At 48.3% G+C, this 26,890-nt stretch overlaps 1 protein-coding gene across 1 annotated transcript in view; it reads right to left on the bottom strand.

The window, feature by feature from the left end:
- Positions 1 to 1,275: 1,275 nt before the first annotated feature.
- Positions 1,276 to 26,890, bottom strand: part of P3H2 (prolyl 3-hydroxylase 2) — a 78,577-nt gene continuing 52,962 nt past the window's right edge. Inside the window, exons 2-15 of the mRNA XM_075418088.1 lie at positions 17,138 to 17,284; positions 16,035 to 16,224; positions 13,140 to 13,271; positions 11,819 to 11,961; positions 10,286 to 10,375; positions 9,763 to 9,803; positions 9,168 to 9,262; positions 5,755 to 5,882; positions 5,059 to 5,154; positions 4,818 to 4,968; positions 4,166 to 4,283; positions 3,562 to 3,637; positions 2,474 to 2,614; positions 1,276 to 1,415 (exon numbers count right to left, since the gene is read on the bottom strand). Coding sequence (XP_075274203.1) covers positions 1,323 to 1,415; positions 2,474 to 2,614; positions 3,562 to 3,637; positions 4,166 to 4,283; positions 4,818 to 4,968; positions 5,059 to 5,154; positions 5,755 to 5,882; positions 9,168 to 9,262; positions 9,763 to 9,803; positions 10,286 to 10,375; positions 11,819 to 11,961; positions 13,140 to 13,271; positions 16,035 to 16,224; positions 17,138 to 17,284 — 1,641 coding nt within the window. The 3' untranslated portion in view covers positions 1,276 to 1,322. The remainder of the gene's footprint in view (positions 1,416 to 2,473; positions 2,615 to 3,561; positions 3,638 to 4,165; positions 4,284 to 4,817; positions 4,969 to 5,058; positions 5,155 to 5,754; positions 5,883 to 9,167; positions 9,263 to 9,762; positions 9,804 to 10,285; positions 10,376 to 11,818; positions 11,962 to 13,139; positions 13,272 to 16,034; positions 16,225 to 17,137; positions 17,285 to 26,890) is intronic.

Genomic DNA, 26,890 nt, shown 5'->3' with positions numbered 1-26,890 from the left:
GCAAAACTGCTCAGGGATGCAGACTCCAGACAACGTTGTTGCAGTGCCTTCTGGAGAGACAGCAGCCTTGCAGTAAATTCAACAGTAAAGATTGCTGCAACCTGCCTTTTAGGAACTGCTTTCTAGTAGCAGAAGCAGCTGTTGGGTCAAAATCAAAGCTGTTCCTATACCTGGGATGTGGGCAATTCTGTGACTTCAGTGCTCGTTCTGGTTGAGGTAGGGGATTCTCTGGTCCCAAGCACAGGAGTTCATTTAATGGTGGTAGTGGGACAATTTACTAGCTTAGCAGTAGTTACTGGCATAGTAAATCTCTTGTGATTGATAAGCAACATGTGCTTTCACTGCAACACCCTCAGATCAGGTCAGACATACTCCTGAGCAAACAGATGCTCCCACACCATGAACACATCCGCTGGTTCTGTGCTGTCCGGATGGGAAGATGCAGCCAGGACATCTGGAGTACAAAGCTGCACCGTGATCATCCAACAGCATGGCACTGTAACACTCCTGAGCCTTTCAGCTGCTTTCCAACATGGACCTGGAAATGACCACTTTTAACCTTGGGTTTTACCAGCAGCAGCACTGGGCTGGAAGCTCAAAGGACGTGGTGTTTCTTTCATGCGTCCCAGGCCATTAGCAAGAGCAGGGATTGAACATGAGTGACAGACCCTATTTCACCAGAATCAGTTACAAATCAAACCCTTTCTTGTCTGTGCAGAGCTCATGCCCCTGCCCAGCAAGTGATTTCTGGATGCTCTGCTCAGAATTAATGCCCAAACGCCAGCATTGCATGGCTACAGAGAGATAAGCATTTTGCTAAGACCTGTGCTTTGCTTTGTTTTTTCCCTAAAATACATATTTCAAATGGTGAAGGACTCTGAGATGGAAAGGACTGACTTGTGCTCCAGTTTCCCACATGGCAGCACTGCCCGTATCTTCAGCTAGCACTTCGCAGGGACAGGAAGACTGGTCTGTTAGCACACCTGAGACATTTCTCTAGCAGAAGCTAGAGAGAAGCAGCTATTTCTTGTTGAAGAAGGAAAAAAAGAGGTCCTCCAAGGGGGTACACTGGGCCTGAATGAGTCCTGAGAAGTTCTAGAGAAGAACAGGGAATGCTGGAGGCAGCAGGAGATGCAGGAAATGCTGGCACAGGGACGAGGGGTCTCAGCAAGAGCTGTGCTAAACACAGGAGAAGCACACCTGAAACTCCACAATCATATTAACCTGTTAATTTATACAGCAGCTCTGTACAAAAATAGAAGGGTTCTAATAAGATTAACAATATTAAATAAATATTTAATAGAAAAAGTCTTTGGCCTAGTTCATAGCTCATCCTTTGGATTGATACTCATTTCACTGGGTCCTAGATGCTCCTGGTCCAACATTGCGATCACTTCATCTGCCTGGATTCGCTCCTGCAAGAGGGGAAGGAAAAAAACCCATAAGAGCAGAGCTTCAGTGCCTACTCTCAGCTTATTCACAATGACTCAGCTGGGAGCACCTACAGCAAACACTTTATCCGAGGATGAGCAGTGTAGCTGAGAGGACAAGGGACAGCCTGGGACTTGAGCTGGGATTTGCTGGGCAAAACTAATCAAATCACTTTGCACCTCAATACCTAATTCCCTTCTCCCTCCAGAGGCTGCAGTGTTTGGGGCAGAGCTGACGTACTCCAGTTCCCTTTTCACACTTCACCAGCACACACTGCCACAGTGTACCCTCCTCCTGTCCCCTCTGCTTGACATGGATTTCCAGCTCCCTGGGCAGGGCTGATGGCGTTCCACACATGCACCAAGCATGGAGGCATTTCAGCTAGTGCCAAAAAGCAGAGACAGTAAAGTGAAAATAAGCTTCTCCCAAAGCCTTGCAGCCCACCTGCATCACAAGGTAAAGGCGTAAGGGTTTTGTTCTCCCCCTGCATTTAGAGTTGCTTGGTCTTTTATCTTTTATTCTTATAGACCAGAATTGCTACCAAAGGGAGACAGGGGCTGGTACATCAGGCTTTTAAAACAGAATCTGGAGCTTGCCTGGTGAAAGGCACCACAGCCCACATCTCCCAAGGCATCCAGGTGCCCAGACCCGCGGACTTCAGGCTGCCAAAATGCCTTTGAGGTCCCGGCAGCAGACGGCTGTGGCGGATGTCACCATTCATCAGATTGTTACCACGAGGTGTCAGAAACTGCCAGCCCAGCCCTGCACAGAGCCCTCCCACACCCCATCAGCACCCCCCAGCCCAGCCTCACACCCTGTGGGCCCAGGGTGATGGATGCCCAGGAGCCTGGCTGGCAAGGAAAACCATTTGGTCCCGTGGCCACCAGCTCATGTCCCTGTAGTGCAGTGGATGGGAATGCTGCTGTGGGTGGTGCAATGGGGGTCAATAGATGTGCTGGGACCAGAGGCTGAAGGTGGTCCTGGTTCCTCTGGGATGCTGGGTACCCCACAGCTCCCCTCACATCACAATGGGGGGACTCACCAACTCTCTGTAAAGTGGGTCCAAGGTGAACCAGAGAGCCACGGCGCACCGCTGGCCTTTGGTGACCGCCTTCACGCCATGGGGGTTCTCACCACCCGATGAAAAGCTGATCATTCGCCCACACTTGGGCTTGATGGAGGCCTGTGGGAAAACGGGTGACACCAGGGTGTCAAGGAGCAGCATGACTGCACGCACTGGCCCTGTCTGGGGTCACCATGGTCCAGGGCCTGGGGCCTTACTGGGCATCTCTGCATTGCCCCAGGACCCAGTGAGCTGCTCTGGAGAACATGCAGAGCTGTGGGCATGGCCACAAAAACATGTGGGGTAAGTAGGGAGGTGTGAGGCTTGATCCTGATGTGCAGACATCATGCAGAAAGGAGATGATGGCATGGAGTCCTTGCAAAGCCTGCAGGTGACCACCTACAGCAAAACAGGGCCACAACATAACTCCAGGCAGGTTCAGGTTAACCATGGCACAGGCTATGAAATTCCTGCTTCTCCTCTCTCCTGAGTCCAGAAGCAGTATCCTGCAGGACCTCAGGGGTAGAAATGTCAATCAAATCAACCCTCAGGCACCCAAGGTAGATGCAATCTACCCTCCAGCATCTACTGGACTCCAGAGCCCCAGCATGGTGCCCAAACCCTCTGTCCAACCACGGAGGGGATGCCCAGCTTCCCTAATGGGCCCATGCAGAGGTGGGGGCTCGTGCCTGAGCCCTGTCCCTCTTAGAGACTGATGTCCATTGCTGTGACCCACTCTGGAGCAAGAGACCTGGGCCAGGCACTGCATATAAATGAAGGCATCACTTCATGTCTGGCCACGAGATGGGGTGGGAGTTCTGTGGTCCTCCAGTCAGGGAAGACTATCACCCATCCCTCTGCCTGCACAGGGGTGGTGAGAACCCCTGATGTGCAGGTTTCCTGCTCAGCACAGCCCCTGGGAAGGGAACTGAAGCTCTGTACACCTCTGCCAGCAGGATTTTGTATGGGCTGTTTGCAAGGTAGGAGCCACAGGCTGCCCGGGGAAGCCCAGAGCCTCTGAGCATGGGCTGCCGAGGAACAGTGTTTGGACCACAGCATTGACTTACTGTCACAGTTTTGGCATCCATCTCAGTGAAAATGAACTCTCCTCCTTCGAAATCAGCATTCATGTACAGGAGTGCACTGTGGGAAGAAGCAGGAGACCCCCCGTGAGGTGAGCAGCGGGGAAGGCTCAAGGTTGAACCCTGCCTTGGGGACAGTTCCCACATTGCTTCACAGAGACATGAGTGGGGGACTGCCAGAGGGGATGAGGCCCCACTCTAGGGCTGACTGGGGCCACCCAAGCTACCCCCATTTCACAATTTCAGTTGAGAACTAGGAGATCTCTCCTTGGCCAAGGAACAATTCTCAAAACAACCCCTGGGTCCCACCAGCTCTCACCCTCCTGTTTTGCATCAAAACACCTGACAGAGACACATCGCCGTGGGCCACAACTGGGATCTCCTGACCCTAAAATATCACAGACCAATGAGAGTTAGTTAAACTCTGGTTTGAAGCTTAGCCACAATGCTTGCTGCCAGCAGAAACTACCTGCTGGGTCTCATTTCTGCCACAGCGGGGATATACCAGCTTTAGGTCTGTGAAGCAAGATGCCTTGCTTTAGGGAGAGCACCTGGTAGCCCTTGGGAGCAGCTCCCCCTTCCTTCCTACCTGTAATCCCGAAAGGTGTAGGCAGGAGGCTCCTTCCAGCACTCATTGGCCTCAGGGTCCAAGAGGCAGTTGTCAGCATGGATGGGGTGGCTCAGGTCGTTCCTTCTCTCCTGCTGGCCTAGGCAGGACCATGTGAAGGAATGGGGAAGGAGAAGGGGATGAGATGGAAATGCCATGCTTTGTGGGGTCCATCATGGGGTGGGAGCCTGCCCTGACCCCAGTCCAGATGGTGTTCATGGGTGAAAGGAGCAAAGGAAAGGCTGGGGAGAAAAGGCAACATGGCAACGAGGACTCAGATATGCACAGCTCTGCTTGGTCCTTACTGCGGGGAAGCCAGATGGAGAGCTGGGGGTGGGGTGGAAAGGAGATGGGACAGTAAGAGGAGGCAAGAGAAGAGGGAGGAGAAAAGAGGAAGAGCTGGAGACATGAAAACCAAGAGACATCCCAGAAAGGAGCTTCTTCAGGACAGCGGTGCCCACTTTTTGCTGCTGTGGGGATGGTGACTTTGCCCAGCCGTTGGCCGCCAGTTTAAGCATCAGGCAAACCAGAGATACTCTCAGGCTTGGGTCCCCCACTCGTAAAACCCGCTGTGGGGAACTGAAGCCCTTCTGGCCTCCCAGCCCTGCCCTGCCGCCAGCCCCCAAGCCCTCACCAGAGAGCGCGGTACGGCACACCAGGTGGGTGTAGGAGAAGTAGAGTGTGGAGTTCAGCATGAAGTAGGACTCGACGATCCTGCGAGCCTTCTCGCTGATGTCGTAGAAGAGGCGGGCGCTCTTCAGCGGGACACGGCCTTCATAGCCATACTGGACAAGGAAAGGGGGCAAGAGAGGGTCAGTGCTGTGCATCGGCTGGGAGGAAGGGCATGGAGGAGGAGGAGGAGGAGGGAGCTGTACCTTGAGGGCTTTGAGGACGGTGGCTCCTTCAAATCTCTCGTTCGGAGTGTGGGGGGAGGTTTTGCCCCTGTAACCGTCTCCAGCTAACATGATCCCCTGAAAGGCATAAACATGGGTGAGGGGTGAACTGGTTCCCCAGGAGAGGGGGAGCTGCAATGGAAGCACCTGGCACCCTCTTCCCCAAATCCCCCAGGACTGCATACACCGGGACAGGTGAGTTGGGTGGGAAGGCACCACAGTTCTCCAAGAACATGGTCCATTCTGAGATGCTAAAAACAGCCACCCACCTCCCAAATGTGGATATTCAGGCACCCTCAGTCACTTCCCAAGCTCAGTTAATGATGAATGAGAAGGCTCAACGTGGCTTGTGGATGAGCATCCTTTGGGGTTGTGTATAGCATGGGGCAAAGAGCTATTTCTGCACGGGCTCTGTCTTGCAGCATGTTTCTAAGAATAGCCCAAGATGCAGCAGCAGCTCCTGTGCTGCAGTTACGGGTGTGTTGTGGGGATAAGTGTCTGACTGCTGTCCATGGGCATCCTGGCAACAGTTGCCATGCTCAAGAGTGAGGCATGAGCCCAGGGCCTCTCCAGGGGCTGATCACACCTTCAGCTCTCACAAGCCAGATGCTGGGGAGAGCATCAGGCACTCAGCCCACATGGCAGTCATGTCCTCCCTCAAGGGCACTGCCTGCTCACATTGGCCACCCTGTGAAGCTCTCGGCACTGCTCCTCTGAGATGACGTTATCCAGTAGCACTCGCTGGGTGCCGTTCAGCTGCTGTGAGTTGTAGACAAATTTCACGTCACTGTAGAGAAGTGGACCTCCTGATGGAAAGAGAGACACAAAATGACCCTGCTGAACATGCCCTGCCTTCGCTGACATCTTGTACCATGGCCAAGGGCCAGTTGGTGTCACCTGGATGTGCTGCCAGGGAAAGAGCTTTGTAGCAGAGAGCAGAGTTTGGCCTCACATCAGCAACAAAAGAAACAGAAGCATAGGAAACACCTGCAGATAAAATCAATTTGCTGCAAGAGCATCAGCATTTTCCGCCTTCTCATTAGCTGTCCTGCAAATGCAAGGACCACAGCCTGAAAATGCCAAAACCTGATGGGACATGATGAGAGACACAGACACTGGCTAACCTGGCTCTCCTGCCCAGCAGCCAACATCAACGGAAGCCTTAATTTTCCATTGCATTTGTTCTTTGTGGATCTTGCTGGCTTGGCATGAAAAGCCACTCTCTGCAACTGTCATCAGCAAGGCGTTTTTTTTGTCTTTTGCCCATGTAGAAAACCTGACATGGTGCTGAGATTGCAGCAAGCATCACTTGTGCTCCACCAAGATGGGGGGCTGGGAGTGGGCAAGCCAGAGGACCCTGAGGACAATCCTCCACAGAGGCAAAGGAGCTGCCATGGCCATCCCTGCCATCCCTCACTCACCAATTCTGAGCTGCATCTCTCTGCCTGTCAGCAGCCAGGGGCTTGGCTGTGTTTTGCAGGTGCCAGATAGCATCCCTTTTAGCCTGAAGAAGAGAAGGCTGAGAGGGGACCTTATAAATGCTTATAAATATCTGCAGGGTGGGTGTCAGAAGGATGGGGCCAGACTCTTTTCAGTGGTGCCCAGCAACAGGACAAGGGGCAATGGGCACAAACTGAAGCACAGGAAGTTCCAGCTGAACATGAGGAAGAACTTCTTCACTCTGAGAGTGACGGAGCACTGGCACAGGCTGCCCAGGAAGGCTGTGGAGTCTCCTTCTCTGGAGATATTCAAGACCCACCTGGACAAGGTCCTGTGCAGCCTGCTGTAGGTGACCCTGCTTTGGCAGGAGGGTTGGACTAGATGACCCACAGAGGTCCCTTCCAACCCCTACCATTCTGTGATTCTGTGATTGGAATATAACCGTGGCTGGGCTTGCACACTGCCGACCCTCCGCCTGGTATAAGGCAACTGAGCCTCGCCAAGTGCTGCGTGAACAGGCAAAGAGAAGAGAGAGATTAGCTCTTTATAAGAAGTTTGGATCCATCCCCATCAAATCTGCCTGATCACAAAAACATGGTGAGGCCAATAAATCACCACCTTCTAAAGCCCATCCCCTCATCTCTTCAAAAACAGAGAATGCAAGAACTGGCAACAAACCTAAACCAGATGTTTTTTCCAGGAGGAAGGTGAAATGTATCTAAATTGTGGGAAAAATTATCTATTGTCACGGAGCCACAATAAAGCAGGAAACATGGACACAGAGCTCCTCTTACCAAGTGGCACAAGGAAACTTCTCTGTTACACCACTTTTACCAGTACTATTTTTGCTGACCGCTGAAGCACACTGTGTGTTTTTGGAAGGTCTCCTTGGCCTATGGAGGACTTGTAACCCTGAGGGCAGAGCCCTGCCACTAGCCTACGACTTTATTTCTGAAGAGTTGTGTTTCTTGGAAACAGAAAAGATGGGATGTTCCTCATGTTGCTCGATAATAGCATTTATTATAAATGCAGCTGGATGAGAAACATGACTCTGAAATCCAAACTCCTGGCGCACTCCAGCTGAGGGCTGAGTTTTCCAGCTCAGATGTTGCTCTTTCCCAGCCGTAGGCACATGAGGAATGAACCTGGCAGGCATCACTCACCACTTCCCCACTTTGTTCTGTTCCTCCCCAGGAACCAGTGGGGGCTGCCCTGTGCCGTGAACATCGAACCATTCTCTCACACCAGCAACGCAATGAGCTCCTGGCTGCCTTCCTCGCCCCCACCACCTCTAAGGACCAGCAGAGAGCGAGACCTGTTTCCCGTGTGTATGCTCTGTGAAAAACACCCCAAAGAAATTGGGGAATTCTTTGGACTTTGGCGAGTGAAGGAATTAGTGGAAAGGAGGAAAGAGGGGGAAGAAAGGGGGAGAGGAGAGCAGTACAGAAGAGTACAAAATGAAAAGGCGCATTTAGTTTTCTCTTTCGGCCTTTTATATTCTTTTTCCAAGTGAAAAGAGAGAAAGAATAACAGACAACAGAGAAAGGAAGCAGCTGGATGGACAGAAATCACATTTTATTTTTTAATGGCTTCAGTTTTCTTTGTAAACCTGAAAACATTCTGCAACTAAACCAGAAAAAAAGCATAGAGAGAAGAAAAAACAGAGAAAGACACACACTAAAATTATTTAGTTATACAAGGAAAACAGGCCAACAAATATAAATCCACCAGCTCTTGGTTTAAGCAAGCTCTTCAGGATCTTCATGTGGTATTTGCCTGTTTTATATATGGCTAGAGAAAGGATAACAATACTCTGAACAAGACACTGAGCAGCTGGAGACAACCTGGGCCATAGAAAGCTGTGAAATTCCCCAAAAAGCATGACCATCCGTTGCATTGCAGGGAGGTTTAAATGCTGCTGCTGTGGAGGCAGGCCCACTAGAGACACAAGACACCTCCCGGCTTGAGATCCCTTTGTTTTGCAGTGAGGAGCATGGTATTTGGCCACAATATAGTTTTTCAAAATCATTATGGGTAAAATCTTGTCTTTAGTACAAAATGTTATGTTATTTTCTGTGGCTGTCGAGAATGTGCTGAAACCAGTTGAAATCTCTGTTGACAGGCTTTAAAATCAAGTGATTTGATGTAAGCCAAGACATGAAATCACAACCCAGCCTGCAAACAGAAATGGTGTGGTCCAGTGCAACACATACAGTGTGGTCCAGTGCACTTAGCAAAGCATCAGGACCAGAGTTCCCAAAACTTAATGCCTCCAGCATACATCCTTCTGCAGCCTGGACAACAGCTAACATTTTAATCTTAAAAGCACCTGGGGGAAAATCTCCTGTCTGTTGGTGCCACCTTCTCCGTGGTGAGGAGGAACAAGCCTCCCAGCTCTGCATCTCGGGGCTCTGCTCTGAGCAGCTCAGCAGGTGGGAAAAGCAAGTCTAAGAGCAGAGCAGTGCTTGTGGAATCCAAAGACCAAGAAATGCTATGGCAGCATCAAAGGCTTCTCCATCTCTTAAACAAAGTATCAGCCCCCTCCGGGAGGACTGGCCCTCATTGCTCAGCTGCGAGCCTTTGCAGTCTGCAGTCTCTAGCAACAGGAGAAAAACCTTCTGATTTTGCTGAAACATTTTCATCAGACTTACCTTCCCTCAACTCTCGATCTGGTTTTGGCATGGGTTTCTTTGCCAGGGACAGCCGCGGCCCATCCTCTGGTTCACTGCTAATACTTGATGGGACACTGAGGAGCAAGAGAAAAGAGGAATGTCATGACTTTGGCCACAGGTCTCCAGTTCTGGGAATTGTGTTGTTTTGCACTCCTTGGTAATCAATATATGAAAAAAATGGGCACATTGGTAGTTTGTACAAACGCCACAACTGTACAAGTGGAAGCCCACACCCTGTCCCATGGAAAAACGTGTTTTTATGGTAATGGGAACAATGATTTCCACCAGCAAAGCACAGACACCAACTAAACCTGAACAGCACCACTTGTCTCATTGACAAGGTTCCCTCTAGACTGTCACTGGTTTTGAGGCACTGGGCTAAAATAAGGTGCTTGTGGGAACATTTGTATTGGTAAGGGGCAAATGGCCCTAATTCAGCCACGATGGTGTGCTGCGGTGGATGGGCAGCAACCCCCAAGAGGCAGGCGTGTATCCCAGCACAGGCACGTCCCCTTCACATCCCTGCTGTGGGGACCAATGGGGCTGCGGGCGCAGGCAGGGTGATGGTGCTCACCTGTGCTCATCCTGGCGGGCGCCGTACCTGTTCCAGTAGTTCTGCGGGAAAAGAGAGAGGTCGTGCTTCTTAATTTAATGTTCCAGCCAGGGAGCTGCCTGCTCTGCCTCATACCCAGGGACATCAGCCAGCCTCTCTGGTATGGATCCATCCCACACAACTTCAGGCAATTGTCTGGGGTGGCCAAATGGAAATTTTACCCCAAAGTGGCATCATATGATGAGTACAGAAGGCGGCCAGCTTGTCCAGCCTTCTCTGTGCTACCCCACCACCATGGCAGTGGCCGAGACATAGCCAGGCACCACATCAGGAGAGCTGGATGAGGCTGTGTCTGTCTCTCCTTCACTCTGGGAACGGCTACTTCCTTTACTTTGCCATCAGCTTTTTCCCATAGGGAACAAACCGGGCCAAAACCCAGCTCCTGAGTGACCTACATGGGACTTGCTTTACAGGAGAGAGAGGGAAGCTGGTCCTATAGCTGTGAACTCCTAAAGGTCCTCGCCATAGCAGACCCAGGCTTTACCGGCTCCGTGTAGGTGTATCCAAGGCCGGCCGCAGCCACCTGCAAGAGGTGAGATTCCAGCTTATGGCGCCGCAGCAACGTTTTTGCTTCCTGAAAAGAAGAGGAGAAAGGGAGTAGTTGCGTGTGTACCTTTCACAAGACAAAGTCAGTGCACCTCTGCTTCAAGAGGGGTTTGCTTTTCATGCAACACCACAGACTCCTATGGGGCAAGGGATGCTTGGGTGATGCCTTAGAACAACCCTGGACACAGGAGTGAGCCACTCACTACATTACAGAGGAGAGGTTTTCAGCAAGTCATTCAGGAAGGTTGAGTCCCTAAAATACATGTCCACAGCTGGCAGGCAGTGCTGAGCACCCTGGAAAGCCTCTAAATGTCTGAGCAAGAGGCTGGCCAGAGGAGCCGCAGCTGCAGAATGGGTAGCAGGTTCAAGCTGGTGGAGCAGGGACCCTGGCTGGGCCGTGCCTCCATTGCCCCCTGCAACGCGGAGCCCATAGCATCACAGCCTGGGACACGCTCAGGGCACTGGGATGGGGACCACAGAGCACAGGTAGCTGGAAATCGTCCATCAGAGGGCCTTTTTTTGAATGAAAAAGTTGTAAACAAAACACCGGGTTTTCTCCTAGAAAATTACTTTGCAAAGCAAAAATCCAATTTTTTTACAGAAAATTCAAAACACAAAACAATAAAATGTTTTTGTCAAATTCAGGTTTTTCCTAGATTCACCTTATGAGGAGAAACAATAATTGTCCAATAATTGTTTTGTTTTTCATCATTTCCCTTTTCTTTTTGAGCATTTTACCTAATTCACTTGATTTTCCTGGAAATCAAGGAATTCCCAACGGAATGAAAAATCCAATTCCTGCCTGCCCTCTGCTTATGGTGCAAGGGGAATGAGCCTCAGCAGGGCTGTGATGAGACAGGAGGAACTTCTCCTCTTGTGCATCGTGAGAAAGGCAGGCCCAGGGCTGCAGATAAAGGCTGCCCAGACTGGAGAGGAAGCCTGTCCCACTGGGTGACTGAACCCCTACTGTTCGGTTGCTTGGCCCCAGCCGAACACTGTGACAGCAAAGCTGCTCCTTGCAGAACAGGCTGACCGCTGAACTCCAAGTTCAGTGACTCGAGAGTAATGCTGACATCCCAGCCTCCCTTTGGGAAAATATTTCTGAGCCCTCTCTTAACGGAGGTTGCCCTCTGCTCAGTGCTTCACTGCATTCCTCCTCCAGGTCTCCTCCCGAGCATGGAACAAGGGGAGGGTTGATGCTGAGGCATTCGGTCATTGCCCTTCCTGCCCTTGCTTGGGCTTGGTTAAGCTGAAGTCCCCATTTAAAGAAGATCCTGACCTCTAGCTTCTGCCCCACAACAGTGACTCTGGACTTGCACCCTGATAATTAGCATCGTCAGCTAGACCAGCATCTCCTCGTCCGTTTTTAAAGTGGTCCCACTGTGGGAAAGCTGCCAAGCTGCTTTTATTTCCAGTTGATAATTTTATTAAAGCCTTCCACCAAGGGTTTGTAGGTGACACTCACTCTCACCTTTCTGGGTTTGATGGTATCTGGATCCATCGTACCTTCCAAGAGGCCCTCATAATAACCTGCATTCTCCAAGACATCTTCATCGTCCGGGTGGAAGAGGAGGTAGGACTTGGCACACTCCAGGGCTTTTACGTAGTCACCAACTGGGAGGCAACACAACAGTGGTCAGGAGGGTCTGGGAGGTCACAGCCCTGCTAGCAGTGCCGGGGGCTTGCGCAGAGCATGATAAGGCAGAGCCGAGGAGGGAGCCTGCAGAGAGACTCAGAGCTCTCAGCCTGAGCTCTCCATCAGCTGAAGGACAAGCCCGACATTCTACAAGTCTCACTTGATGCAACTTTGTCTTAACCACTCCATTTCACTAGCAGGGAAACTCAAGCACAGAGACACGACTTCTTGGCAGTCATGCACAGGTCGGATGGTATCCAAATTGGATCCAATTGGATGGGCAGGATGTGGATGCTGTCTGGCAGCAAACTGCCTCTCTCGTGCAGCATCTCTCAATGCTCCAGAGGGTTTTACCCACCACATTAAACTTCTAATTGGGCAGAGGAATAAAAAAGCCTGTATACCACACACGAAATGCTGCTGACTCCTCCAGCTTTCTTCCCATTGCATTGATGAATGAAGAAGCTTTAGGTTTGAGCAGCAATTTTGACCCTCCCACTTTCTGCCTTTTTCAGGAAAGAGCTCTTAGCACAAGCCTGAGGTAGCAGAATTCTGCCTAGATTTTCTTTTATGTAACAGAACATACTAAAATGCCATATCGGACCATACAACTGGCAATATTTTATAGCACTGTCCACTCCTGATATTTCGCAGTGTTGCCAACTCCTGCAACTTCATTGTGAATCTTAAAATAATTGGTAATTAGCAAAAATTGGCATCTTGGGATAAACTTGGGCTAACTTGCATTATGTCTTATATATTAACTTAGAAAATCTATCAATTGGCTCAGGAAATATGAAACATACAAATCCCCAAAACTCTAATATCAAAGGCAAATGAAAGGACCCTAAACAAGCATGATTTATTTAAAGAATTATAATGTTTAAGCTTAAGGTTGGGCTTTTAAAACTTGACTGATGATTGAAAACACTTTTAAAACAATACTTAACTCTGCATTTCAGTGAACCTGAAAGGAAAAGGACTTTCAAAGAGATAAGTTCCAAAGTCCTTTGCTTCCTAACTCTTTCAGACCATGCCACTACATCACTGTAGCACAGACATCATGGAGAAATATCTTGATTTCCCCATGAAGCAATTCAGACTTCTACAAATGTATCAAAACTCAGCAAGCGCGGAACAGAAAGCCAGCCTTTACCTCTGTAATAGGCAAACTGCAAGTAGTCATAGTGGAGGGGAAGAAAATTTTCGATGGGCGAGATACGGCCCGAACGCGTGGCGAGCTCTCGGACGCAGTCGTGTTTGCAGGCCAGGACTTGCATGTAGTGATCTGCCAAGAAAAGGAGCAGATGGTCAGAACTGAGAAGGATGGTGATGGTGCTGAGACGATGGCAAACAGAGGTTAGATCTCCGCAGCTGGAGGACATGCAACTCACGCTGCTCTGGTCCAACAGGCAACTGTGCATCTATTAAAAGAGCTCCTTCCCAAAGCCAATGGAGAGTTGCAGTCACATTTTTGTCCCCCTTGAGAAATGCCTTCCTCCTTCTGTCAACTGTAGAGGGAGCCTGAGCATCTCTTTTGTGCGCCGGGAGCTGCCGCCTCTGCCCAGGACAGCTGGATGGGTGCAGGGAGGTGCGGGTGGCAGGTAGCTCTGCAACCCCAGGAGCCAAACCGAAGGCGAGGACACCCACAGAGCAAGCGGAGATGTGAAACAGGGTGGCCACATGTGCCCCACGAAAGCCACCTCCACACTCCCTCCTTTCAGTTCATGTGTAATCCTTTTTTTCTGCAGCAAGAAAGATCCGGAGGGCACTGGGAGGCTTAGATACGAGGGGTTGGTGCTGCTTCCGAAGCACGGCCAAGCCAGGCACCTACATCACTAGTCTAAATGGTCTAAGGTGCAAATATCGGCAGCAAAATCACCCTGTCTGCTGCTTCTCAAAGCTGAGATACCTCCCAGGGAAAGGCAAGCACGTGGTAAACATCTGCCATCAGCAAAATTTCTGAATTGGTGGGAGTCCACAATATAGGCGTTGTATCAGCTATACAATTTTGAAGCCAACGCTGACATCTGATTCCACTTTGGAGCCTTTGCTGCAATGTACTTACAAATCTACTTTGCTTGCTCTGTCTCTGTACACCACTAAAAGGCTTAAGACACAAACACAGGCTTGAAAAAAACATGTGCTCGGCTACCAAAGCATTTCTCAGAGCTGCCAAAAAAACAGACTGAGGAATTTGCAATGAAATCAAGTGGAAACTCAAAACGGTCCCCATTTGCTCTGGGCAGGTAGTCTGAGTAGTTACCTGATTTACCATACACATCCAGGGTATTACATTAAGGAAAGCAAGTAGAAAGGGACATAAATAATTTTGTTGTAATTTAAACCTATTTAAGCATCCTAGACCTGGAATAATCCATCACTGAGAAGCACTGCTTTTTTTTGGTACTGTCAAGGTGCCCTAGAAACAGGCCATATAGACTGGAATCAATTCACTGAAATGTATCTGTCCCTGTGGTGGACAGGTGAGAGCATTTCAAACCCATGCAGCAGCACAGCAAACCAGCCTGGGACTGAAAAAAGAAATGCATTCTGAACAAACTTAAACTCTCTTTTTTCTTGGTGTATTAGCATCCCATCCCTCGCTGAAACATCTGGGATGAGTGCCACGGACCCAGGGGTAAATGCTGGATTATGCTGTCCTGTAACAAGCCGCCCCGTTTCCTACAGGAAAGCAGGAAACCTGATTTTCCTCCGTGTGCCGTTGCTTTGGGTGCCTGAATGGCCCTGGGGGTTTTATTCCCAGGGATATCTGGCCAAGCCAAGTCACCGGTGCTTGCAGTGACTGTCTGACTTGTTCTCACCCCCAGGTGACGTGCTGCATTGAGGACCACCACACCATGACCATGTCTACACTCTGCAGGGTCCAGCACAGAAACACCTGCTTGCTGGGCTGTGTGCGACGTGCACAGCATAGAAACAATTTACCAGAGACCAAAACCTGTTTGATGAGCAACAGCTTTCAGTAAGAAGAAAGGTGGGTTTCCTTTGTCATTGAAGGCTGCTCTTTTGGAGGGCTTGATATGGCACTTCGTGTCGTGGTCATGGCTATAAAAGCAGGAATGATCAGCTGACAGCTATACTGGTACCAAGTCAGCCCTTACAACACTCCTCATATTTTTTGCATGGGTAAATAAACCCGACAAAGGCAGCTTCCCATCTGGTATGTTGGTGGTTTCTCATCTTGGTTGTTTCAATTAGATTTCCTGTCTCAACACCAGCAGAATTACATAAAACCAAAAAAAAAATCTGCATCTGAGTGAAGTATTTTCCACACAAGAAGCAAAACTCCAGAGCCTGATGCAACTCCAAGACCATGAGCAGATCAATAAGATTTGTCACCAAACAAACCTTAATTTATTGCTCTTGTTTCCCTTTTGACTAACTAAATGTAATCTCATTTCTACTGAGAACGAAACATTTTAATCCACTCTGGCTCAGAGTCACACATGCAAATCTGAAGATTACATAGCAATGTTCAATTCTCTCCAGAGATTTCAGTGAAGATCATAATTACGTGGGCCTCTGCTAATGACAAATCCATCCCTTCGGATGGGGAGGAAATCTATGTGCTGAGCCTTTTTGGCAATTTTTCTAGCCATCTGGAGCATGGCCAAGAGTACTCTGCTGCTCTCTTCATATGCACTGAAAAACAGAGGAAATACAAACAGGGGCCAGCAATGTCCAGATTCCAGTGAGGTGTGTGAGACTGTGTGCAGGGCAAAACCGAGGCAGTTTATGTCAAAGCACCTGTCTTTCCAGCTCCTGCAGAAAGCTGCAAATGCTCCACACATCTGGAAATGCAATTCTTCCAGCACAGCTTCTATTCAGGATCAAAATGAGATGTTCCAGCTCCCTATCTTCTGAATTTGCGTCTTCTAGCCTTACAAGTGTGTCCTGCAGCATTACTCACCAGCAGCAGTGATGGGAGGGAAGACATTTCACCAAATCCAGCCAAAAGCCAAAACTCAATAGTTAAAAGCATTGCAGAGCCAAGGGTGATAATCCTAAAGGTGCAAAAAGATCTCACCTGCAATAGCTTCATAGAGGCCAGCCTTATATTCCAGGTACTCGTGCTCCTCAAATCTCTGTGGTCCCTCACACATGATCTGACAATCTTCATCCTCGGAGTAGTACCCTTTCAAAGCACGCTCCAGGAAGTCAATGGCCAGCTCATACTCCTCTTTGTCATAGTGCCTTACTCCGGCACTGTAGTCCTCCTGTAAAGTAGGTAAGCAGAAGACAAGACCGTGAGTAGGCTATGCTGCTCGGACCACAGCATCCTACCCTTGTCAGCTACAGGTGCTTCTCCAAAGAAGGTACAAGCAGGCAGGGAGAGAATGATCTCCTCAGGTATCTACCAGGTGGAAGCGATTGTACCAAACCATGTTTTAGCCATCAACAGACTTTTGGACCAGTGAAACCTTGCAAACCTGCTTAAATGTTCTTCTGAACTCCTCCATAATTAGGACATCCTCAGTGCCACTGCTGGACTATGCATTATGTGAAAAACCACTCCTTTCCTTTGTTTAAACCCTCCTAGGCAACAACTACGCTGAATGCCAAGGGAAAAGACTGCACCGAGGCAGACCTGTCTTAGAACCTCCATTAATTACACCAAATGGCCATTCCTGCTTCCTTGCATCTTGGAAATCAGAAAGTTGGGGGTGGCCCTGGCATTTGTGTTGGCCTTTCACTTTGTCACTCTCCTGCCTGCCACCCTGCACCCTCAGCAGCACAGTCACTCAAGTGCATGTACCCTGCCCAGGTGGGAGAACCCAGCTCAAAAGAAACACACATAAGCGAAGATCTGTCCATCAGTGCCAATGGAGGCATCCATCAAAGCTGCCTGCTGGTGTGGGTTCACAGCTATGGATGACCCCACAGTTCCCTGAAGAGAGGGACCACGTTCAGGATGTAGCCATTAAACAAACAGCAGAGAGTACCTTGAAAAAGCAGGAACTTGCTTGCCTTACATGAGAACTCTTAAAGGGAGAGTTTGTTCTGCTGTGTTGTAATATCCACTTCAACAAGAATCTCCTCATTCACAGATGATGCTTTCCTGGCCTCCTAAGTCTCTTCTCTCCAGACTGCCTGACACTTAACTTGGGCACCTCTTTAGCTCTGACTCACCATGTGCTGCTTGGCCTCCCGGTCAACCAAGCTGACCTTCCCTGCCGTGGTCTTGTAGTTCTCGATGTCCTGCTGTATCTCCATGTGCTCAGGGTTTGCCATAAAGAAGGTGTGAGCTGCATTTGCTGCCTCCTCCAGCTTGTTCAGCTGTAACAAGAAAAGAAAAACCAATTGATTTGGTGATGCAGGACAGTAAATATGTCCGTTTATGCTGCACCCTCTGACACCCTTTTGACTCCACTGGGCTAGGCAGTGATGGGTTAACCGAGGAAAACCTGAAACACTGGTGCTAAAGGAAGCAGCTGAAATGAAAGGAAAGCCCAGCGCAAGGGAAATTGGAAGAGATGGACCTCCCAAGAGCCAGACAGGTAACTCATCTGTCTGCAACATGGTCTATCGGTTATTTGGTCCAGCCTGTTCTACAGCTGAACATCCTCTGAACTCAGCTATTTCAAACCCCTGCACAGTACCAGGTGGAGAGATGCTTTTGTGAGATGTGAGACAGAGCAGGCAGCTGCTTTCCCTACAAGCCTTGAAGGCTGACTGATGTCCAGGCTAAGGGCCTCTGCCTGTCAGTGGGGACCTGGGATGATTTTTTAAGCTCAGATCTGTATAGCTGCAAAAGGCCAGGCTCTGCTATAGTGGCAGAGATATCAAGTGGAGTTTATCTTGGTATATCAAGTTACTTTGACTGTAGACATTCAGAACTGAGACCAGACATTAGTTTCACCCTGGAGAAAGCCTCCTAAACAAACAAATGCCAGCGCTAAACATGCCCACAGCAGCTGCCCGGAGTGCAGTGAGCAGGACAGATGTTCAGGTGAAACATCTGCATGACCTAGCAGGAGAGAGGCCACTTCCATGATAATGCACTTACTCCTGAAAGCAACCCAACTCCACAGAGTACCAGCAAGGTGCAGAGCTGTGCCTCTGGGATACGTCTGCAGGCTGAGCTGGCTCACCCGTGCTTGTCAGCCAGGACCAGGCTAATGCTAGCCCTGGCAAGGCTGTGTCCAAGTGTTCTCCTTGACAGTGAAACCCACACTGAGCCTCATGCAACTGCTGCTAGGCTCCTCCTGAGGCACTGGAGACAGCGAGCTCAAGCATGTCCAGACTACACTGCTGTCATGGTATGGCAGCTCACCTGCAGAAGCCCACACACACACACTCACTGGACAACTCAGCTGGCAAAATGACAAGAAATGAAAAAGAGACTGCAGAGAAGCATGAGCTTCACACCCTGTTATCTTCTGCCTGGAGCAGGCCACAGAGGCCAGGTGAGGTGAGGCCGTGGTTGTCCTCAAGACCCTGCTAATCCTCGTGAGACAACAGCAGCTTCCTCAGGGCTCCTTAACACTGGATTAATACTTGCCTGCACTTAACAAGCATCAGCTATCGCCTGCCTTTCAGCCAAGCCATGAGAGGCACCCAAGATGTCTTTCAGTGAACCCCTGTGAACTGCCTAGTACCCTGCGCTTGTCAGGGGCTCAGAGAGAGCATACAAACACTCATCACCAGGCAGGCGTATAATAACTAGTTTAATCTCTGACATCTGATTATCTTCAGAGATGTGGTTGAACTGTCAATTGTCTGAGCACACTCCTCTTCAGCAGCTCTGCAGCAGTGTTTGCAACTATCTTTAAAATTAGAATACACATCTGATAACACATAAACTCCTGTTTCACCAAGTGGGATTGACATCTGGGTGAAATCACGGGACTTCCTCCTTGAGAGATGCCCCTGCATATGTATATCCTATGGCAATTTTGCATGCGTGACTTCTGAGAGCTCTGCGGTGAAATACTAAGGGAAAAAATGCAAAGGGTTTGCTCAGGCCACATAGTTACAGCAACAGCATGGGAAAAAGCCCTTTTTCTATGCCATACACTGCTCTGAGCAGGAATAGCTGGAGTGGAGAAAGAGCAACAGCTTCAGTTCTGCTGGACAAGGAGAGTTCCCCCGGAAGCACTGAGTCCACACCAAATCACTTGGCTAATCTATTCCTATTTGGAAAGTGGAGCTGTCTGCCAGCATTAATAAAATACCCCTGTTGTTTAATTGGCAGAATGATGCCTCCTTTCCTACTGGACGTAAAGCTTGACAAGACTCAGGAAAGTACAGGGTGAAGACATGCATTATTTTTTGCAAGGTAACCTTGCCCAGCAGTGCGGAGGGAGCGTGTTTTGACTGCCAAGGAAGCAGCCAGTGCCCTTCGAATCTGCACACTTCAACACAATTTCCAAGTGGCAAATATTAAAGAATTATGGTAACAAGTTTCTCTTGGCTTTTCCTCAAAACAAGATGGAATTAGAAAGTGTGGCAAACTTCTGAAAACAATTTTTGCATTAAAAAAAGGAGATAGATAGATGACAATGATTGGGAGCCCGGCTTGAAGGTGCAGAAAGTGAGGAAGATGTGGAACATTTTGGGACACATGCTGAGCCTCCTGGCATGTAGCAAATCCCCCAGACAAGAGCCCAGGGCTGTCATCTGCACTCCAGGGCTGTTTAGATTAGCAGGAGTGCAAACACAGACTGCAGAGCAAACAAGGGGGCTACCGTGAGTCAAACTGGTGGCAACTGGAGACATCACGGCTGTTGAAAATCACTGGATGAGCTTGTCAGGGATGCCTGGGTGATTCTAATAGGGAGACACTGAATGAGAGCAGACACCCAAATCTACCAGGGGATTTGTGAAACTGTCACTTTTGTATCAGACGAGTCATTCTGGACACACTCTGACATTGCTCGCTGGGGCATGGAGATGTTTTGAAAGCAAGTGCCTGGATACATGAAGACCTTTTGGAGGAAAAGCCCCAAAAGCCATCCCCGTGGGGCCAGAACCATGCCAGGCTGGTGCTCTCCTAAACCCCCTCTGCCTCTTCTGCTGCTCCAGAGAAGCCAACATTGCTCGTGCAGTTCCCAGAAAGGCCAGCGCAGATCTGGCCGAAGAAGCATGTGTGAATACTTCCAATAGGAATATGAAAGCTCTGGTCGGACTGCATCTCAGCCCGCTCCCCAGATTTGCCCTTCGAACAGCAAAGCACCGCTGTGCTGCAATGCCCACAGAAACGCAAAAAATTTGCCTTGTGTAAACTTCAGAAAGCTTTCAGGAATAGCTCTGTGCTGACAACATACGCAGGAAAGCCAGCTATTACTGCAAAAACAAGATCTATTCCAGTCCTTCGCTTGAAGTTTTCCTAAGGACACCACTCTCCAGAATAACCCCTTAGCTTCCCAGTGGGTGAGCAAAATGACTGTAAGAAATTTTTATCCAGGACAGCACCAGAGCATCTTGCAACAGAAATTTTCAGGTCATGCTGAGTGCAGGTGAGACTGCTGCTGCAGCTGGTAATTAGAGAGGTCGAGATGGGGCAAGAGGTTTGTTGGAGACACATGAGCTGATGACCTGATCCAGAGGGCTGCTACTAATCCACTATTTGAGCTGCTCGGGAGAACTGCATTCTTCCAGCCACACCACAGATTTCTATTCACAGACAGCATCCTGTCTGTGCAGACTTAAAAGGGACCAAATGCATCTCAGCAAGGGCACTGGTCCCTTGAGACACAAGCTGCAATAGCCTGTTGTGGGATGTTCTTTTTTCCTTTGGTTCTAGCTCCTTTTCAGAAAGCTGTCAAAAACTGTGACAGATCCTTGGATGGGCTTAGTTCTTCCTGGATAAAATCCACCCCTGTGAGATGGGAAGAATCTGATTTCTAGACACGACAGAAAATCCCTTGAAACAAGGCTCATACTGTGTGTAGTCCTCCTGGCTCTTCACAGCAGAGATGATCTTTGGATTTTGCTAAGTGGACTCAAAGCAGAACATTTCAGCTCCACACTTTTCAATTTATCATGCTGCATATTCGCCTTAGAAACATTCAAGTAACACAAAGAAGCCAGCAGCTGCTAAGTTTTGGGGAGTTTTTAAGTGGATGCATGTATATAAAAGCAAATTCCTAACTGGTAAGACACATTCAGAGTCTAGCACTGACATTAATTATGAAATACTCTGGGGAAACTTTTGCCAAAACACTCTGAATTCACAGGGAATGGGATACTTTGGTCTTTAAAGGTCTGGGCTGGGACTCAGGACACCTGGACTCAGTTCCTGGCCCAGTCGCAATCTCACTGTGCAGCTATTGGAAAAAAACATTTTGTTTTCTTTGTGCCTGATTTTCCGCTGTTTTAAATGAATAACAATAAAAACAATAGCATTTCTCCCACAGGGTAATAATTTAGTTTATTTACATGGCAAGCAAGGGACCATAAGCATCCGCAAGCACGTAACACAAGGGGATTTTGATCTTTGTACAACCATTGCTGAATGAAAATCAGCAAGGAAAAAATGACAACTGTAGAATCACAACCTTAGTACGTGCTTTAAGGTCTGCTTGTTCACCCCACTGGAATGAGACGGCTGGGCTATCACTGCAGCTTCGCACCAAACCCTGTGTATTTCGGCCAGAGAGGACACACGAAATCAGAACTCCAGCACAGAGAGCACTCTGGGAACACCCTGTCCATTTTGATCTTACCATGCCAAGGGCTAGAGCTAAGAAGGGGAAAACACCACACTTAACTCCTTCTGGGTTTTGGTGCTGAAAAATATTTTTTTTCCTCGTTCAAACGTTAGGAGTGTTTCATTTCACAGAAAACCAGGAAAATTATTTTAAGCAGCAAAACCTCAGATTAAAGAATTTCAGCAAATTGCAAATGCTTGGTTTCATTCCTATCTGGGACAGTGCTAGCCTGGACTTCAACAGGACTGTGACTTCCAGCCTGCGGGAGTGGCTTGGATTAGGAATGCTGTTTTAAGTGGAGCATTAGACAGGACCAAACGCAAGCTGGAGAAAGGACCTTGAGAGAACCTCACGAGCGCCACTATAGAATCAATGCCAATTCCCATTGAGAAGCATTGGGAAAACCCCTTATGAAGCTTTTCTGGCTGCATGATGAAACATGTAATTTAGTGTTAACCATCCCTTAATAGCTCATAGTCATTTTGGCACTTGTCAAGCTATGTATCAGCCAGTACACTCTATGCCGACCAATCTAATTTGTACCTGTAAGGCCACTGTCACGCTTAGGAAATAAACTGTCTCACTAGAATATGTCTAACTTGCCGTTTCATTTTATCATCACTTTGGCTGCTGTGTCCCTCAAAAAGGAACACAGCAGATTCATCTCATAGCTAATGCCCACCCGAAAACAGCTCGGACTGGCTCAGCTCCACATGCAGGCACGTGCTCTGAATTCACACCCTCACTATTTGCAGATGAATGAATTCTGACCAAAGATCCTCTCGTGCCAAAATGCTCAGCAAGCTTGCATAAACCCCTTGCCCCTTCCCTAGGAGATACACCGCACAACAGCACCACAGTTTCAGCTGCAATGACCCTGAACTTGCAGTCCTTAAAGTTTGCTCTCTGGTGCTTGGCAGTGGGGCTAAGGGAATGGAACAGGCATCGTGCCAGGTCTGTGAGACATCACACAGCTTTACAGTCTGCTCGTGCAGCCGGGGACACAGTGCTCCATACCCCCACCACTTTGCTTACATTGAACGCTGACACAGGGCTGTTTATGAGGGGAAGCAGCTGTAGCCAGAACATCTACAGGTATTCAGGTGCTCCCAGCTCACTCTGAAGTTTTCACAGCAAAAACAAGGATAAAAGAGGTGCAAAAGTCAGAGGACTTTAGAGAGAATGTCACCAAAGCAATATCAATTCTCACTGCCTGAGATAAGGGGTCACAGGGTATGATATAACGAAGACCTCAGACTATTATTGATGATGATTCCCATTTCATTGAACATATTATCAGATATTGGTAACTGTCATGCATTCTGTGTGACTGTCTTAATCCAACCTGTTTCTATATTAAGGTATCTTCAACACATAAGACATAGCTCAAATTATAACTTTTGTGAGAGGGGAAGAGAAGTAAGACTTCTACACTGGAAAATGTGTCAGATCCCTCAAAACCCCCAGCATTTCTTGCCATGCCAAGACTGTACCTACCTGTACATAACCTCCATTAATTGCTGAGTGCGTAAGCCTGGCACGGAATATGTGAGAAAAAAATTAAACCATTCGGCTGACCTAGAAACCAAAGTCTCAGGCCTTCAGACAACTCCTGGTTTGCTGAACAGATATTGTTTTTATAAAATTTTCCATAGCTCCACTACTGCTGTGTTCTGTCAAAGGCTTAGTGCACTGGGCTCCGCAGAGAAGGGAGGATTTGGAGTCGGTGAGCACAGATAACAAGGGAAATAAAAGGTTCAGTGTCATGAAGGATTAATCTCGTTGTGTCTATGCAGAGCTTACTGCCTGGGTGAGTAGAAGCAAGTAGCAGTGAGACGGCTATAAATAGCACGTGACCTCATCTCAACTATTTTATTATTGCAAATGGAAAAGGAAGGAATTCTCCAGAGAAGTTAATCAGGAAATGTTCCCTCTGCTGATGGGATCACACATTTGTGGACAGATGCTTGAGCTGTCTACAACCCACAATGGCACCCGCTGACCCTGCAGAAACAGTAAAATTCACGAGCAAGGCAAGCACATGGCAGAAAAGGGCCTTTGTCAAGTGTAGGGAATAGGTGCCAGGTGACAGAGATATGAAGCAGCCTTTGAGTTCATTAACACATCATCCCCTGCTCTCCAAAGAGTTTACCAGTTTCTTGTCCTCTAATGGAAGATAAATAGTAATGGTCACCCCTCCTTGCTACCACTGTGATGGAGGGAGAGATTTGATACCTTCCTGGAGGCTCCACATGCATCTTTTCAGAGGTCTTCTCCATTTTCAACATGCAGACAACCTCCAGTGTGCTTTGGATGGGTCCTTTCAGACCACTGCAGTGTGGCTCGCTGTGTGCTGCTGCTCACCAGTCGCGCTGGAAGACCCAAATCCAAACCAGAACAAATCTGGAGAACTGGCACAGGGAAAACTTCTCACGAAAAAGGAAACTTAGGAAGGGTTTGGGGTTTCTTGTTATTACAACAAGCAATTTTTTAGTACACAAACATATGTGGATTGGTAGGTACGTGGTCAAAAGAGCTGACTAGACATTGAATTAGTCTCCAGAAAGTGGCAGATACTTCGAAATTTAAAACCAAACTGAACAAACTGCTTCATTATTCTTCATGGAACAAATTCTTTCAATTAACCAAGACAGAAATTGGATTTCCGAACAAAACTCTCACTTGGGCCATGCTGGCAGTATTTTACATAAGTGTACACACGTATGTGCCGAGCAGACTGACTGCATCCCCCAGCCTGAAAAGGCCATTTTGCACTGAGAAAGCAAATTAGGCTGAGACATGTCCTTCCTTCCCTCTCTGACATGCTCCTCTTAAACTGGTCCTGGGCAGGTAAGGATGAAGATTTTCACACACTTCTGGCTGTGTGTTACAAGCTTCAGTGCGCACATGGTGTAGCAAATACTGCACAAGGAGCAGGGCATTACTCACAGCAAGTGACTTGCTAAACCACTTCCCAGTAGGAAGGACCCTTCCCACATAAATCTCAAACACGTTGAGGCATCACAGGATTCATCTGTGGAGCAAGCAGTGGGAAATGTGTTTGTGTTTACTGAATCTGCAATGTGACTGATTACGAAAAACACTCCAAGCCAGATTTTGTCCTGTGTAAACACTCAGTTCTGTCTAACATACTCTGATGACAGTTAAGTTGTGTGTGAAACAGCATTTTCAACACAGAAAAATTCCTAGAGTATGCTCTCCTGGCAAAAAACAAACCCCTAGAACTGGGTTTTTAAAGCTTGTGCAAGAAACCCCTTGTAGATGGGATTCTTCCCTTCTTGCCAGTACATGACAGCCGAGAGCACAGACAGGAGCTGGCAGTACACAGATTTCAGCACACTACTCTGTACAAAAAAAAAGCATCTTCTATCAGCAGATAGCTGGCCAGCTGTCCCCTTCCCTCCAGCTGCATATACACAGCCGTGCCGCCAGCACACGATGGCCACACCACAGTCAGGGCTGCAAAACACCCTGGACCATGGGAGGGCTCTGAGCAGCTGCTCCAGAAGCCGTGTCTGGCTAGAAATGGGCTACTTCTCTATTTTTAAGGATGCTAGCATAATTTGAAGGCTAAGCAAGAGCTTCCCTTATAATTTTCCTTGGAAGAAGTGGGATGTATTCAGCCCTCAGGAATCTGTGCAGATGGTTACCCACGAGGCTCCTATACCCCAGAGCTCATCTCGGTCAGGTAATTAGAGATGAGCCAGTGGCCCTGGGAGATGAGTAACATGGGAGAAGTAATACACTTACAGACTAATGGCAACAAGCAGTGCTAGATACTAAAAGGCAGGGGGGTGTAAAGCCAGGCTTTCCAGAGCAGAGGCTTTCTCATGCACGTCTTTCCTCCTGTTGTTCTAGCACCCCTGTGGCAGCCCCAGTCGCTGCACACCTGGGAAAGTATCAGTCAAAGATTAGCCTGTGCGTTTTAAGCTAATGAAATCAAGCAGCTGGAAATAACCAGTACATGACTATCCCCTCCTGATGGACCACCAGCAAGAGTGCCGTGGGCCACAGCCTGTTAGACAAATAAAGAGGTTTCATCTGATGTATTGACTGATAACAGACAGAGAGGCAGGTGGTCCCCTGCAGAGAGTCTCAGAAATACCTGGGAGGAGAGAGGTAAATCTTGCTAATTCCACCAGCAAGGAGCAAAGGAGCCCTTTGCCTGTGAAAACATGAAGGTCAAGGCTAGAATGCTTCAATCTGATTAAAGCTAAAACCTATTGAATGTTTTTAGAGGAAAAACAGAAAAAAACAAACTTGGCAGGCAGTTAAAACGGCCGGGGGGTGCATCACGTAAGTGTGAGTCACAGGAGGATGCAGACAGGGCACTCTCCAGCAGCAAAGATGTCACGGGAACACAACAATATTCTGAGTTTCCACAAACTCTTCCAACCTCAGGAACCTGAAGGCATTTGATTTGAGCCAGAAACAAAGCAAACTCATCTGTGATGAAAGAACTGATGACACAGAAATGGAATGGGGGATGCTTGGGAGAGGATCACTGGGCAGCGCTTTTGCAGACAGTCTTACCATGTCTAAGGTCCCAACACAAGTACAATCCACAACACAGAGTTATCAGCACAGAAACAAACTTCACAGTGTTTATTCTAAGGAGGACGAAGGCCAAAGCACATTGCAACACGTCTCTATCAAAAGACTTCCCATCAGTAAAGGATTTAATTAAAATAACAGCAACACACAACCTCCTCTCCCAATGAGGGGATGGGGAGTTATACTCTTGTGACTGATTAACGAATACTATACAGGTGACAGTGAATAACCTGGGAGCTCTCCCTGACAGGCAGATGCCATCCCTGTGCCTACAAGAATAAGGAAAAGCAGCTTATTCTGGCAAACTTACGGACATCAGTACTTCTGCCTGGAAAGGATCGATGGCATTTCTGTGGTATGTTTGCAAGTATGCAGCAATGCAAGTTGGACAATGGATCCAAAATTAACAGAACTGTCATATATTCCCTGTTTTCCATATTCTGCGATTTTCCTTCTTTTATGTATCTTCCCTCCCTGAGACCCATAAAGCAGCAGCTCTACAGTTTAGATGTGAATTTTCTCTAGCATCTTGCCTCCCTGGACATTGCAAATAGTCGAGCTGCAGTGATTGATTGATAATACCAGGCACTGAGGCAGGCTCCTAACTAAGCTGTCTCCACATTGATATCTCTATAGAAATAATTACTAAAACACT

The sequence above is a fragment of the Opisthocomus hoazin genome, chromosome 4 (genome assembly GCF_030867145.1).
Source record: "Opisthocomus hoazin isolate bOpiHoa1 chromosome 4, bOpiHoa1.hap1, whole genome shotgun sequence".
In the NCBI taxonomy this organism is placed as follows: Eukaryota; Metazoa; Chordata; class Aves; order Opisthocomiformes; family Opisthocomidae; genus Opisthocomus; species Opisthocomus hoazin.
The sequence above is the reverse complement of the archived record's forward strand: the minus strand, read 5'-3'. Positions and strand labels throughout refer to the sequence as shown.